General features: G+C 38.1%; 1 protein-coding gene across 1 annotated transcript in view; it reads left to right on the forward strand.

Moving 5' to 3' along the window:
• Window positions 1–14,618, forward strand: part of LOC125668193 (uncharacterized) — a 70,165-nt gene that overhangs the window by 11,776 nt on the left and 43,771 nt on the right. Inside the window, exons 3-9 of the mRNA XM_056163664.1 lie at window positions 15–414; window positions 500–683; window positions 774–4,279; window positions 4,371–4,633; window positions 4,904–5,044; window positions 5,760–10,053; window positions 10,159–13,240. Of these exons, the coding sequence (XP_056019639.1) occupies window positions 15–414; window positions 500–683; window positions 774–4,279; window positions 4,371–4,633; window positions 4,904–5,044; window positions 5,760–10,053; window positions 10,159–13,240 (11,870 nt within the window). The remainder of the gene's footprint in view (window positions 1–14; window positions 415–499; window positions 684–773; window positions 4,280–4,370; window positions 4,634–4,903; window positions 5,045–5,759; window positions 10,054–10,158; window positions 13,241–14,618) is intronic.

Raw genomic sequence — 14,618 nt, forward strand, 5'->3', positions numbered from 1 at the left:
CCCTCATATTTCAGGGTTATAGATAAAACACCTGGGTATGGTGAGGATGGGATGTACTTATTTTCCTCCCGCCCTGTCACACCAAGAGACAAAGGCGGAGATATCGTGATAAAGTTCCAAGCTGTGAGTCGAACGCGTCAGACTTTGTCCCACCACTACATCGCCGTCAGCTCGAATGATAGATTATCCCATGTCAGGCGCAGCATTAATGTTCATTTCAAGGATTACTTTGACAGAGGATTCATATTCCTGTGTAAGACGAGAGAAATCCTGAGAGCAAATGAGAAAACCACTACCGTATTTGATATTTTACCTAAAATTCCTCAAATGTGCTCGCTGGATCAGGGCAGGTCCAAGTCAAAATGGGAACTGCCGATGAAAAATTTCAGATACCCAGATGTAGAATACAAAAGGGTAAGTTATACCAAATCAATTTCAAGTTCAATTTGATTATTTTATTTTCATAATTACGTGAATCGCTGGAGTTTTGTTTCCTTAGGTTTTGCACACCTATGATGGTAAGCGCTACATTGTAATGTGCGCATGTGTGGTTTTTCTGTATGAACGGAGCAAGGTTAGTCACTGGCCTCCAAGTGAACTTCGCCAACAACTATGTGAGAACCTTCTGGACGGCTTTTCCTTCATACCTACAGATATCATCTCATGGAAACCAAAGCTGATAGGTAAAGATATATTTAGAGATATATAAAAATCTCTTCATTATAATATGTCTATAAGGGTCTTAATGAAATTCATGTTGTATACTGTTTCAGAGCTAAAAGCAACTATCCTTCACTTGAATGCAGCTTGTGGAAACATAAAAGAATTAGAAGACGCGATTCAGAAATTGCCAAAAACACCCAACATCACGGAAATTTGCGATGAACGAAATGCAACACCATTGCATTATGCTGCTGAAAACGGAAAATTAGATGCCTGTGAAATTCTCGTCAATGGGATTGGGAGAGATCAGATGTATGCCAAAGACATCAACGGTAGATCTCCATTGCACTGCGCTCTGTACAGAAGAAGGAAAGACGTTATAGTATACCTTCTCCAGTTGAATGCGGAAGTACGGGACGTGGATAACTTGGGAAACAGCTGTTTCGATTTACTTCTTCTTCAGAGAAATGTCGACGTAGAATACATTGCATCTAATCTGGAGACTGGTTCTCTTGACAGACATCTGCAATTTTATTTGTGCTATCTAATGCTTTATATGCAAAAGGAAAAGCATAGTCTTCGTATTATGCAGACACTTCCCGACTATGACATGTTTGATCACAGCTTGTTTGAATTAGGTTGTTCCTTACTACATTTGTCGTCAAAATTAAGTCCTCGACTAACTGATGTTTTGTTAGTAAAACATTTTCCAAAGAATGAAGGTAATCTAGAAGGTAATCTACCTTTTCATACAGCTTGTCAGTGGGGAAATGTCGAACAAATCAACTTGCTCTATGATGAGAAGTTTTCGGATGCAGACTTCAATAAAGGCATTCAAATAGCCTTAAGAAATCGTCACTTTAAAGCATGTGAAGCATTGAAGAAACTTGGAAGCAATTTGTTGCTGCACGAAACAACAGTTTGTATGATTATGGAATCGCTAAACAAAGCATTTGGTGGTTTTCGCAAAGGTGATCAAAAGCGCAAACACGTAGAATTTGTCGCCGAAAAACTTTTACCATTACTGAGTGGTCAAAACGGGGCAGCTGAACAGTATGTTTTTGAAACTGTTTTCCTTGATCTTCATAATACATTGACTCTCCTGAAGTCTCTAGGTATACCTTTTCACATGTCAGATGAAATGGGTAGAACGCCATTACATGAAGCATGTCAGAAAAATCACAAGGAATGTGTACAAATTCTTTTGAAAGGAGGCGCAAAATCGAACGTTGTAGATTGGCGTGGCGCGACACCTTTGCATTACGCCTGTGAAAAAGGCCATGATGCGATCGTTAAAATATTATTGCAGTCAGATCAAAAAGTCAACCTGGCAGTACAGGATGACAGCGGAAGAACACCACTGATGACAGCCATTTACAGAAATCAGCACAAGGTAGTGAGAGTACTTCTTCAGAACTATTCCACTAAATGCAATTTACAGGCTGTCGACAGCCTAGGCCAAAGTATTCTTTACTATCTGCCTTTCATCGAAGAGGATTTGGAAGACACAGTCATACAAAGTTTTAAAATAGAAAAGCCTAGGCATCAGAAGCGAAATAAAGGTATTCAACATGAGAAAAGAAACATTTTATGGAATGGATCCGTTACATTTACTGATTTCTGTATGTTTGAACGCCCATTCCGTGAACTCAATATAAAAGAAGAAGACCCATTCCAATACGACAACAAGCATGAAAAGCCTTGGAATGAATTATGGCCACTTCACAAAAAGAACCCAAAATTGATAGCTAGTCCATCTAAACGATACAAAATGTGCAAAAAGTGCAATAGAATTATTAAAAGTCTAGCCAAGCATATCTGTTCTGTTTACGATTCTGAAAATCAAGATTCCTTCGTAACAGTGAAAGCGTTCGAGTTTCATCATCATGTAGATCCAGATGTGAATATTCCACTACAATGTGCTCTAAAATTAGGAAGGTTGACAACATTCAAAAAATTAGCCCAGAATTTTCCAAATCTCTTGAAAGATGTGGATAGCCTTCGGAGATCAATTCTATATTTTGCACTTCAGCAATGCTCAGTGAAGGTAATCAAGCCAGTGGTAGACGTTGTGAAACCCAGATCCGATTTTCTGCATCATTTAATGATGTTTGCAAGAAACAGCAAAATTTTAGCTACACAAAAGGTTGTAGAATATTTTATGCTCTCGGGTTTGTCTACACATGATATCCCAGAACCCACAGACATTATTCATAACTTTTGTGGATATGAGAGAAACCATCGTCCTTGTGACTTGAACTGTTACCTGAAAAGTCATCCAGCAATTGAAGCTGCAGTGATAATGCAAAATTTTCCCATTTTTAATGCAGTTCTCGAAAAGACGAAGGACGAACATCTTGGTATTGCTTTACACCTAGCAGTCTATTTTGGACAATGTCGATTCATAGAAGCTATTTTGAGGAAAAAGCAGAAACGTGAAACGAGCAAAGAAATTCAAAAAATAGAGGAAATGTACATTCTTGACATAGCTTGTCGATCTCCTAACATCAGTGATAAAGTCTTTGAGACTTTATTGAAGTACCAACCTGAAATCTTGGAATCTCGGGAGATTTTCACCTGTGACGATTTGTCAGAATTTAGACCTCATGTTTGGGAAAACATGAACCTTCTTCACATGAATGAAAAAACTACTCTAGCAAAACTTTTATCTAGAGAACATTCGGTAAGGAATATGCATGCAAAAAGAACGAAGACGGACGACAGATTAAAAATGATTGACAAAGCGGGCTGTCTTCTTATTCGATCTGGTGTGCAATTGGGTAAATTTGAAATATCAGAAGAATCTGAAGATAGCTGTATTCATGGCATATGTGAAGCCCTTTTACCAGCTCTAAAGTCTCGCCACTTTAACTCTGCTGCAATGATGATCCAAAAAGAAGGTCATATTCTATGGCATTGCGCACTTTCAAAAAGTAAATGTAACGTCCAAAAACAGTTTGCTTTAAGATGGGAACCAAAAGCAAACGATGAGAAGGAGTTTACTTCGGATCATCATGTTATGATAGACTACATCAAATATGTTCTAATGTTTGCCTGCCAAAAACGAATTCCGGAAAATATTTTACAAACTTTGATACAATCGGGGATGGAGGTGGAGGGCATGCAGACAACTGATATCCCTGATAAAGAATTTGCATTAACGGAAAGATTGTATGTTCTTAATGGCTGTAAGAGCCCGATAGAAAAAATAATGAGGTGTGTGTTAGAAATTGTTACTGGTGGGATATGTGATGGGGAAATAAACCATCGAGAATACAGACAATACCCGTCCCGTCGTTTTCGAAGAAGACAAGAAGTAAAAACATACCACCGAAGATGCAGACAAGACCTGTGGATATATGCAAAGAATTACAAATTTGATATCCTGCGTTTATTGAAATTTACACCGGGAGCTGTCACTTGCTTTGGCAAATCGAACATTAAACCCCTTGTTTACATAATGCTTTCAAAGGAAGAATCAAGATTGTTGCGTGATTGCACAATAATGATGAATCTATCAGGTCAATCGAATTGTGTCACTTTTCCATCTGGCACTACACTTCTTCATCTCGCATGCTGCACAGGAAATGTTGAATTCGTCAAAATGATGTTGCAGGTAATGTCTTCTTTACTTGTGCTTTCGTTCAAAATCACACATCAATTTCAAATTATTTCAGTAATTTCCTTTTGTGATATTTTGCTACTAGGCGCCTTTTCCTGTCAAAATCGACGAAAAGACCAAAGATGACATCCGGCCCTTGGACCTTGCTGTGATTTATGGATCGTGGGACATTTATAAATTCCTTGTAGGAAATGGTGCTAACTTTACATCGGAAACATTCATTGCATGTTGTTCAGATGACCGGTACAAAAACGTTAAGAGCTGGACGGAAAGAATCCGCAACATGCGTCCTTGCGAGAAACCCTCTGCCAAAACAAAGAAGCGTATTTTGGCCGATCTGTATGAACGGTATATACATGTATATGATAAACGCTTATCCAAGTTTTGACTTTAGAAGGAATGGTGTTATATGTAAGATCTTCAATATAAAACTGAAACAAACTTCATATTTTTAAAATAGCTCTGTATGGTATGTTCATTAACAATTATTTTGGACGATTTGACTACATCAGACTGTAACGCAGTACACAGATTTTGACTAAGATGTTACTTCATACGGGATGCATGTACGTAAATTATTTGATAAAGATATAGAAAATGGCTTTTTCTTTACTACAGCAAGAAGATTGACTGGAACTCCTTTGACAAAAAAAGTGGTGGTCCTCTTCACAATGCTATAGATTGCCACCTCGATGATATTGTGATCTACCTCATCGATGCCAGCCCTTCCTTGTTGATCACTGCACTCAATTATGATCCGTAAGTCAGATTTTGTCTTTGTATAGTACAGATGCAAAACTATTTGATAGGCGGGAAGGGGACCCAGTATAATACATAAAATACCCTGCGCTGGTCTTTTGGGACTTTTTAGGTTTGTTTCAACTCCAACATTCTCACAATACGTTAAAACAAACGTCAACTTTTAGAGAGTTCAAGCTGTTTTATAGCCTATATCAAATGGCAAGTTTATTTTATATCATTATTAAAACCAATCTTTTTTATACACAGTGTTATGTACTGCGTTCCTTACATTATGTAAATACTTGGCGAAATTGCTGTTCAGTATCAATTAATTAAATCCCGAGATCTATATTCCGGAGGAGTATAGACTGGTGATAAAGAAATTAAAGCGTAAATGTTTATCCTTACCGGCAATTAACGCACATATTGATTCCAATGTATAGTACGTGTTGTTGGTGGGTTTTTTTTATTCTAACATACTAGTATATAATTATTAAAAAACTGATAAGTTAATCCGGACAGCCCATCTTTCTAAAGCTACCATTTGTATTAAATTGAAGTGTTCTGGTGATAATTCAATTATGTAATAATCAAATGAAAGGCGACGAAAACGAATAGTGATCAATCTCCTATAAGGATTTTTAAACATTGAGAACTGAAATATATTTTTGTAATTTGAACTGGTTATCTTTTGATACTTGATTAAAAGGAAAATCAATCCTCAATATTTTAGGAACGTGGCTGCACAGATGCAGAAGTGTAAAGAAGGAACTATTGCTCATGTGTTTAATGCGATGGCAATTCAAGTGAGTAAACTGGAAATAAAGGTTCTTGGGCAACTGATATTGCACACTACAATCAGTCGACGAAAGAATCTCATGGAAACTCTAACAAAGACATGCTACAGGGTCATAAATCAAGAGCGATGGGAAAAAGTTGTTACTGAGGCAGACAAACATGGCAGAAACGTTTTTCACTTCGTCGCAATGTTTGGATGGGAAAACATTGCGCGGCAACTTATTCAAGCCGTGCACAGGGAATATTTACCTGATTTTCCTCTGAATGAGGTGGATTTGGCAGGTGCATCTCCCCTATGGTATGCCTTAGCATTCAAGCAATGGAAAACTGCAGAATTATACCTCCTAAATGGAGCTAGTCCTATTTTACAACGCGCAATACCGGGATGTTTTACCAAAAAATCCAAACCTGTAGAGATGATTGATGTGTGTTTTCATGAATGTGAGCATTCCAATACTCATACTTCCTTCAAAGGCATCAAGATGAGCACAAAAAGAAAGGTTAAATTGTCGAGAGACCAAGATGTCAGTGTCACCAACTGTCTACAAGGAAACGATATCTCATCTAAAGAAAAATATCAAATCAAAACATCGGCAGTGGAAGTGTCAAACACGAAGGTGACATTTCGTCCAAAGTATTCCCCGTCCATATTGCGACACAAAGATCAAAAGAGAGTTGAATATCTCCTCAAAAAGGCTTATTTGTCTAAGCAGTTGGGATACTCTTTGATGCACTTTGCTTCAAGAACCGGAGATATAAAACTTTTTGAAGCTATCATAAGCATATCAGAAGAAAAATTGAAGTTCGGAGGTCATTATGTAGAGGCTGGCTACATGTTCGGAATTTTGGGCGGTCACGCCCAAATTTCTGATACCTATCGAGAAAATGATATTCATCTCTCCAAAGGAGAAACTTTTCATTCCATTGTTTGGCAGACCCTGAGAACCGAAGATATTCAAAAGAATGTACATCACTTCCTCTCGAGCATGTTAAGCTTTGTTTTTAACAACACAGTAAAATCTGATAATAGATCAGTCCCTCGGAAAAAGGTTGTTCCGATATTCCATGGATTCAGTTACAAGTTGAATGAACATAAATTTGAGGAGCATTTGGCAAATCTACATGAATCTTTAACCGAACAAGGAGTGGAACAAACGTTGATCGATCAAATGGAATCAACATTGCAGTATATTTACCACAGATTATACAACAAATTGATGGAAAGACAAAGTTTTGCAACGCTTGAGAATAACCCACAGAGATCGGATGTCAAATTAAACGAGAAAAATCTGACAAACTTTCTTAAATCAGTTGATGCAAACACTAAAATAGATGAGAAGGATATATTACTGCTTTTATCCATGAATCAACCATGGGTAATTTCGTCTTTGATTAGTGCATCCAAGATCAACAAGACTGTGTTCCACCTTATGAAAAGACAATTACTTTGGGGCCTGAATGTTTTGGATTGCATTGTCATCTCGTTACCCAAGGATTACGGAAGAAGCGACAGAGTTCTGCTTTTTCAGCAAGATATAAGTGATGATATTGGTGCGCTGGTCAATCAATTTGATATGGGACTACAAGAAACAACAGTTCTTTATGCCAGTGATAAAAATCTTTGGACTGTGTTAAAACTTGTAGCAACTCAGCAAATTCCGAAAGAAAGAGAGTTGAAAGTTTGTTGGCAGATGTCTCTCGCACATGCAGTGAGAAGTGGTCAGCTAGACTTTGTAAAGTCTATTGTTGACAACATATCAATATCAAAACTTCCAGAAGCAGTTCAAGCAAGTTTTGCAGCACTTCTTTGCAATGGTGCCTTCTATGGTCAAACTGGTATTGTTAAGTACCTCTTTCGGAAAAGTGTCCCCATCAAATTTGACACAGAGAGTCCTATGTTTGTTGACCTTATGGATAAAATTCACGTGAAAAGATTTGACGTGATAGAGTACGCCATCCGAAGCAAACGACCTGAAACGGTAGATGCTGTCATCAAATTTTGCAAATATGATCGTGAATTCATGAAAAATGCAAAACCTGAATCCTACTTTGAGTTAGCTGCTGCAAATGGGAATTGGCAAATCATGAAATATTTCATAGATCTCTTTACGAACACTGGGCAACCTTCAAAGCAGGTTTGGGAAAGGTTTTTCATAGAAGCAGCGCGTAGAGGTCAAGAAGATTTCTGTGGACAAGTACTGGGAGTCATCAGTAACGTGGACGTTTTTTGCGTGGACAAAACAAATAAACATATTCTACATTACTGCGGAATATACAACATGAAAAACGTTGCTCATCAAGTTTTGGAAAAGAGATCCCATGGTCTTGATTTAAGCGACTCCGACGGCATGAGACCAATAGACTACGCCGTGGTCTTTGGAAACATCGAAGTCGTTAACCTTTTTATGAAAACAAAACTGATGCATTCAAAAGAAAGCATTGATAGTGTGGAAACATATGGATGGTTTCGATTTCTTTTCGACCAGATAAATACAGATGACGTGGAGAGATCTGAGGTTATCTTAAGACCTGTTCTTCCTAAATCGCGTACATTAGATTTACTCACTCTATATAGAAAAGGTGATGACAATGCCGCAGCAGCCCTTGTATCTTGTTCCAAACACATACCGAAAATGCTTCTGGAGAACCCAGCTAACAACGGCATTTTTCTCCACGATGCAATCAGATATGGTTGTATCAAAACATTCCATAATATAATGGGATACTTTGCTGGGGAGGAGGAAAATCTCCGTCAAGTACTTAAAATTCAGTTTAAAGGTTTGTCTCCCTTGGCTGTAGCTGTCGGCTCTTCTCAATATGCTATAGCTGAATATGTGTTTATGTACGATGATGGACTAAGCTGGAAATCGAAGAAATCAGCTGAAAATATCCTCCATCTTGCTATCCACACAGGAGATCCAAATATGATTGAACTGGTTGCGTCAAAGACACTAGGAAGACTTTGTGATGAAAAAGACATATGTGGTTATACTCCAGTTATGTATCTGTGTGCTCTTGGCCTTCAAGATTATTATGTCCTCCTCAAGACGGAGACCCTGCTCGATCCATTAATAGACTCGCATATGGGACACAAAGACGATGACCCCGATATGACTTGCCTCAATTGTTTGCTAAACAGATGCATTGGTTGGTCAAAAATCTACTCTAGAGCTCCTCTAGGAAAGGAAACGCAGCCGATGAGGTCAGTTAAGAACGCTTTTCCTCCTCTTCTGTTGAAGGAATACTTCTGGAAGTTGGGAAAATACAGGACAGATAGTCCATTGATTACTTCTATCATGATAGCATGTGGATATACTGCAACATACAGTTCTTTGGTAAACATTATGTCCAGAGGGGAAGGAATACAAAAAATGATTTCAGTGGAAGGAGTGGAAAAAACTTTGGATGAATTTCAAAGTAAATATATTCTTGAGAATATATTGGAAATTTCGATAGTCGCCAAAAACGAGGCAGTTTTTGTTGAATTGTTAGACCATGCCAGTGGGTTGAATGATCGATTGAAGAGAACTCATGGTATCTCTATTTTTGAGGTTGTCATTGGTCTTTCCAGATTGAATCTTCTTGTACATTTAAAGGAAAAATTGAACTTTCAGGATGACGATTTTTCTACTTTTAAGGAAATCTATTCTACTTTACCTCAAAAACAAAGATGGATTTCGGAACTTGACCACATCGGAGGGAAGTGTTGGCCGCACTTTGAATCGTCACCAGACAGGCACGAACCAAGAATACTGAAGCCTGATTTATGGTTAATCGAGTCAATGACATTGCCAGAATCTATTAGGCAGAATATAGAGGCAAAGAGCGAGAAAGAGAGTATCATTCCATCAGACTACTCCGAACTGAAATACACAACAGATTTGGACAGTTTCCGAAAACTTCCTCATTTCATGGACTTTACCGATATTTGGATTCAATGTTTTTTAACATCCAGCTTGGTTCTTAGTCACATCCAAGATATCAAGAACTGCCAGGACTCAAAATTTATTTCTGCTAAGTCAATTAAAGTTGCATGTCTCGCGCATGGAACAACTGATCATCCAAAAGTCACAATTGACAGCAATGGAGCCCTTTTAAATCAGATCCGCGTATTTGTTGACAAAGGGGTCTCCTCCGTCAGACATGATAGAAGTTTTTGTCAACGTCCAGAGGAAATTCGGCTTAAAGCTGATGTGGATGAGAATGTTATTCCATTCTTCGAAAATTTCGTAAGTATGAATATGAAACATACTTGTATAATGATCATTTCAACCGTAATTCTAAAACACCGTACATTCATTTCTTTTTATTCTCCATCTTGTTTCACTTTTCAGATCCAAAAAGAATTTGGGCTTAATTTAAAGATCAAGATTGACTGGAATGCAATTGAACTGCGAAAAAGAACATACAATACAGAAGTGATAATGAAATCTTTAAACGGTGAAATTTACGGAAACAAGCTAGGGGGATTGGATGATGTTCTCAAAGAATGCAAAGATATGAAAGACGATATCGAATCGATGTTTGATAAGGAAACTGCGGAGTATGCGCTTCGCGATGTAATGAACCTTACAGGAATCACAGTCTCATTTGATGACAAAGTGACATCGCAGCAGGCTTCATACAGCAGTGGACACCGGCATATTCTCAGTGAAGTAGTCTGGAAATTTACTATCACTCAATCTCGCCTTTACTATGACAGATCAGAATTTCCGTTGTGGCAGTACCTCACCATTTATCGCTCCATCTGTGCATCAACGTGTCATTCAGTGTATTGTATCTCCAATATCAATGCTTCTTTGGAGAACAATCACAATGACAGGAAAAATCGCCCTCTACAATCTATTTCTTTTGAAGTCGATTTGCAATCCTTTGGAATAACAGATTTGTCCATTTTAAGAACATTGATGTGTAGGGACGCCGGAAGAGAGTTTGTAGCTATAGCTTATGATTGCAGTGCTATGTTATGGCTGAAAAACATTTCAAAAAAGGTGCTTCTGAAAAGCACTATATCATTGCAACACACGGGAGTGACTTTCCAAGATGATACAACGATAATCCACATCTGCTGCAATGAGACAAATAGTAAAGAATGGATTGTGGAGAGAAGCAACTCGTTTTCCAGATTAGCCGATGCAGAGGATAGGCAACTCATAATGGAATGGCCTGCGAGTTACAGCCAAGAGTTGAATCAAAAGGCAATCGAGGTTCAAAATGAAGTCCAGGACAAAGTTGGAATAGCCATAACTTTTCAAGCGGATGAAAAGCGTTTAATGTTAGCATGTTTTTCGAAATTTAGGCGTGAAATGCGTCATCCTCATGATGTATTCAAACTCTCTATGACAACTTCCTATCAAGAGTACGGAAATGTATATATCCAAATCGTAGAAGACCTTCTTCTTTTGCAAAAATATCCAGCCATAAAGCAAAATCATGTAGAAAAAGGTGCTTGTGGAGTTTGGATTAGGATGAGCCAGCGTAAATCCAATTCAGAATTGCTTGTATTAACCAAGCAACTTGCAAAGAAAAACTTGTTATCCAGTTTTGAATCTCCAAAGTACAACATATTACCAATCATCACAAAAGAAAATTTTGAAATTGTATCTGAATCAGATGCCAAGACGCAGTTTGAGAAGTGGAAACATGAAACTATCACAGAACATAATCAATCTGATCTCAGCACCGAAGCCGTTTCAATTCAAGGACACGTTTTCACATTTTCTGATGCCAACTTTTTCAAGAAGAGCATTGCAAACTTACCACTGCGTGCCGTAATATCACAAGATACTGCTCATGCTCTAGAGAGGGGATACTGCCATATTCTTCACACAAAAGTGGTAGATAACTTAAGAAATTATGACTATCCCATGGGTGAAACTTTTGAGTTACACTACCAGGCAAAAGAGCGTATCAGGAAGCTGTTGAATATTAGAAATGTAGAGATTGAATGGGCGAGCTTTGTCTTTAAAAATAGCCTAGTGCATAAACAAAATTTTGCTGTTTGTCTCAATACAGTGGTCGATTCATTCCTAGAGATTTTTCCGACCGCACCAGAATGCATAATTACACAGAGAGTGGTCTTGGAAATGCATTCACTATTTTCCGGTGTATCAGGTTTACGGATTGCAATGCAAGAAAAACTCCACTCAGATGATGATAATGAAGGCATCGAAAGAATAATAAGCCCCGACAAGAATCGTAGTCCAGCAATACGAATTTTGAAGGGCAATATTCTTGAAATCATTTTCAAGCGAAGTGAGAAAGTAACAACATTTGCAGACCTTCTGTGTGATGCAAGTATTCAACTTGCTGAAATCAAAATCAAATCACTCTTGGGGTGCAGAGACAGAAAAGAAAACTCTAACAACAGTCCAGAGAAGGTACGAAAACAGACGTCAAAGTCCATCATTCTTCCTAGTTTTACCGACGTTATGCTTTGTCTAGGTGACATAAAATTGGCATTATCCGCAGTCATTTCCAGCATTAAAAGTTTTGTGACGATTGTCCCAGATGAGATCGACGAGGTTTATTTTGTCAGCTCCAAAAGAAAGACGGGATTCGTGCTAAGAAGCAGAACTTTGCTATACAACGTCTCAAAGAAGACTGTAACCCCTACAGACCTCACTATTCAGCTCCAGGAGGAGTTCGGATTTCAAGGTTTAAAGACTCCAATGGTCGTTCCAGACCTGAGTGTTAATGATCCACCGATATTTAACAAAGGGAGCAGCACACTAGAGGTTACCATGACAATTAATGATTATAACAAAGAGACAGATGATGCCTCAGGTCATCTCAACTTAACAAATTCAGATGATTATAAAGTCACATTACAAGGATGTTCCGAGGCTCTAGAAGTGTCCGCTGTGGATCAGAGAGGCGAGCATTTGGTTTTAACGTTACCTGTGGCTGGTGATAAAAGCAAAATCTACAACACACAATGTGTTTTGGTTCACCACAAATATGCAAGACCCGAAAATTGCAAAACTTTTATATTTGATTCTCGTTCAACCGCAATTTTACGACATCAATATCCACAGGACACTATTAATGAGATAACTGTGAAGAAAAATGAATCTCTTGAATTTCTTATTGAACACAAAACAAAAATCATTATGAGTAAGGATCCACATGAAATTAATGGAAATGAGGGAAAACACGAAACTGTTTTTCAAAACCGGAAAATCAGGTTCAATTTTTACTACCAAAAGAAGCGCTTTCCAAGTTCAGAGCCAACATTGCCATTTACATTGCAAAGCACAAGTCCTGGTAGGAGGGGGTGGTTTAATTCGCCAGTACCGTATTCTGTGTACTCTCTGCTGATAAACGACTCAAAGCGCCACTTCACAATGAGTGCACAATGCCTGTGTTGCAACCAGAATTTAAACATAATCACTCGCTACGGGAAGATGGACGCTAGCCGTGAACTCCGGGTGAATTGCCTTGAATCGTAGACTTGCAAAAACACTACATTCGTGCATAGCCTTTTATTGATAATAGACATGATGTTCTTTGAATTAGTTACAATGATGCGCGGAGTACTGGACAGATCAGCGATGGATATGATGACTTTGTATTTATATTGTGTTATGTCTCAGTTGAGAATTCTTCACTCGTGTTGAGACGCCACCAACTGTCGGTGAAGTGCCACAAATGTCCTGCGTGGCGCTTATAGTCTTAGCAATGAGGATTATTTGCCACTCCAATGCCTACTGTGACACAGAACCCAGTTTTTCTACATTAAATCTGAAAGACCCAAAACACGGAGGTCACGTGTCGTAGCAGGCATTGACACGTTAAAGAACCCTCACTGTTACGGCTGCAAGAGCCAGACATAGCTCACAATTTTGTACTTAATATAAAGCTGGTAACAATTCTATGCGAGTGAAAAATTCTTGTTCAGATTTTGTAGTGAGCCCGGACACAAGATACTCTGATGTTTTGGGAGCAACTTTTCTTGTCACAAATGTTTATGCTTATTAATATTCAACATGATGTTAAAACAGTAAAGGACTGAATATCAGTGTATACAACACACACACACACACACACACGCCGCGATACCGTGTTAAGACTACATTGTTATAATTTTCGGTCATGAAGGACGAGTACAACACAGATGAATTAAAGGAATGTTGGGTTTGTGATGTTTTCAGCTTGTTATACAAAGTAAGACAAGATTTCTCTAAACCATCTTGCTTTCATTATATTCCCTTTAAACCGTGAAATACTTAATATAGAGAATTGAAGTAAAATCCGTGAATTTAAAACGGATGTAGACAAGATATCCAGGTGTGATTTCAAAGCTATACCAAGTACCAGTCTTACTGTAATAAGGAAAAGGTGGTTAATGCTCACATCACATTCTCTTTCATATTGCAGGAGAGACTTCCTTTTGATAAGGTCTTGATTTGTGAATTTCTGTAATTATCATGATTAAAAATTCTCATCAATCTAAATCAAGATTGGGAGAAGAGTGTTTTCACAATCAAGCTTCAAAATTTAGATGTACTAGTATTTTGTTTATTATGTAATTCTTGATTTCTGTGTTTCAAATATTATATATATTTACATATGTTGCATCTTGTACATTTATCACAAAGTTCTTATTTCATGAAAAAGTGAAGAAAATGAACTGTGATCAATCTTACAATTCCTATAAAGAAAATTAGATTAAGAGTAGGGCAAATACAAACCCTGGACATACCAGAGGTGGGATCAGGTGCCTAGGAGGGGTAAGCATCCCCCCCCCCCCCCCCCCCCCCCCCCCGTCAACCGGTCACATCTGCAATGAGTC

The sequence above is a fragment of the Ostrea edulis genome, chromosome 4, assembly GCF_947568905.1.
Source record: "Ostrea edulis chromosome 4, xbOstEdul1.1, whole genome shotgun sequence".
Taxonomy (NCBI): domain Eukaryota; kingdom Metazoa; phylum Mollusca; class Bivalvia; order Ostreida; family Ostreidae; genus Ostrea; species Ostrea edulis.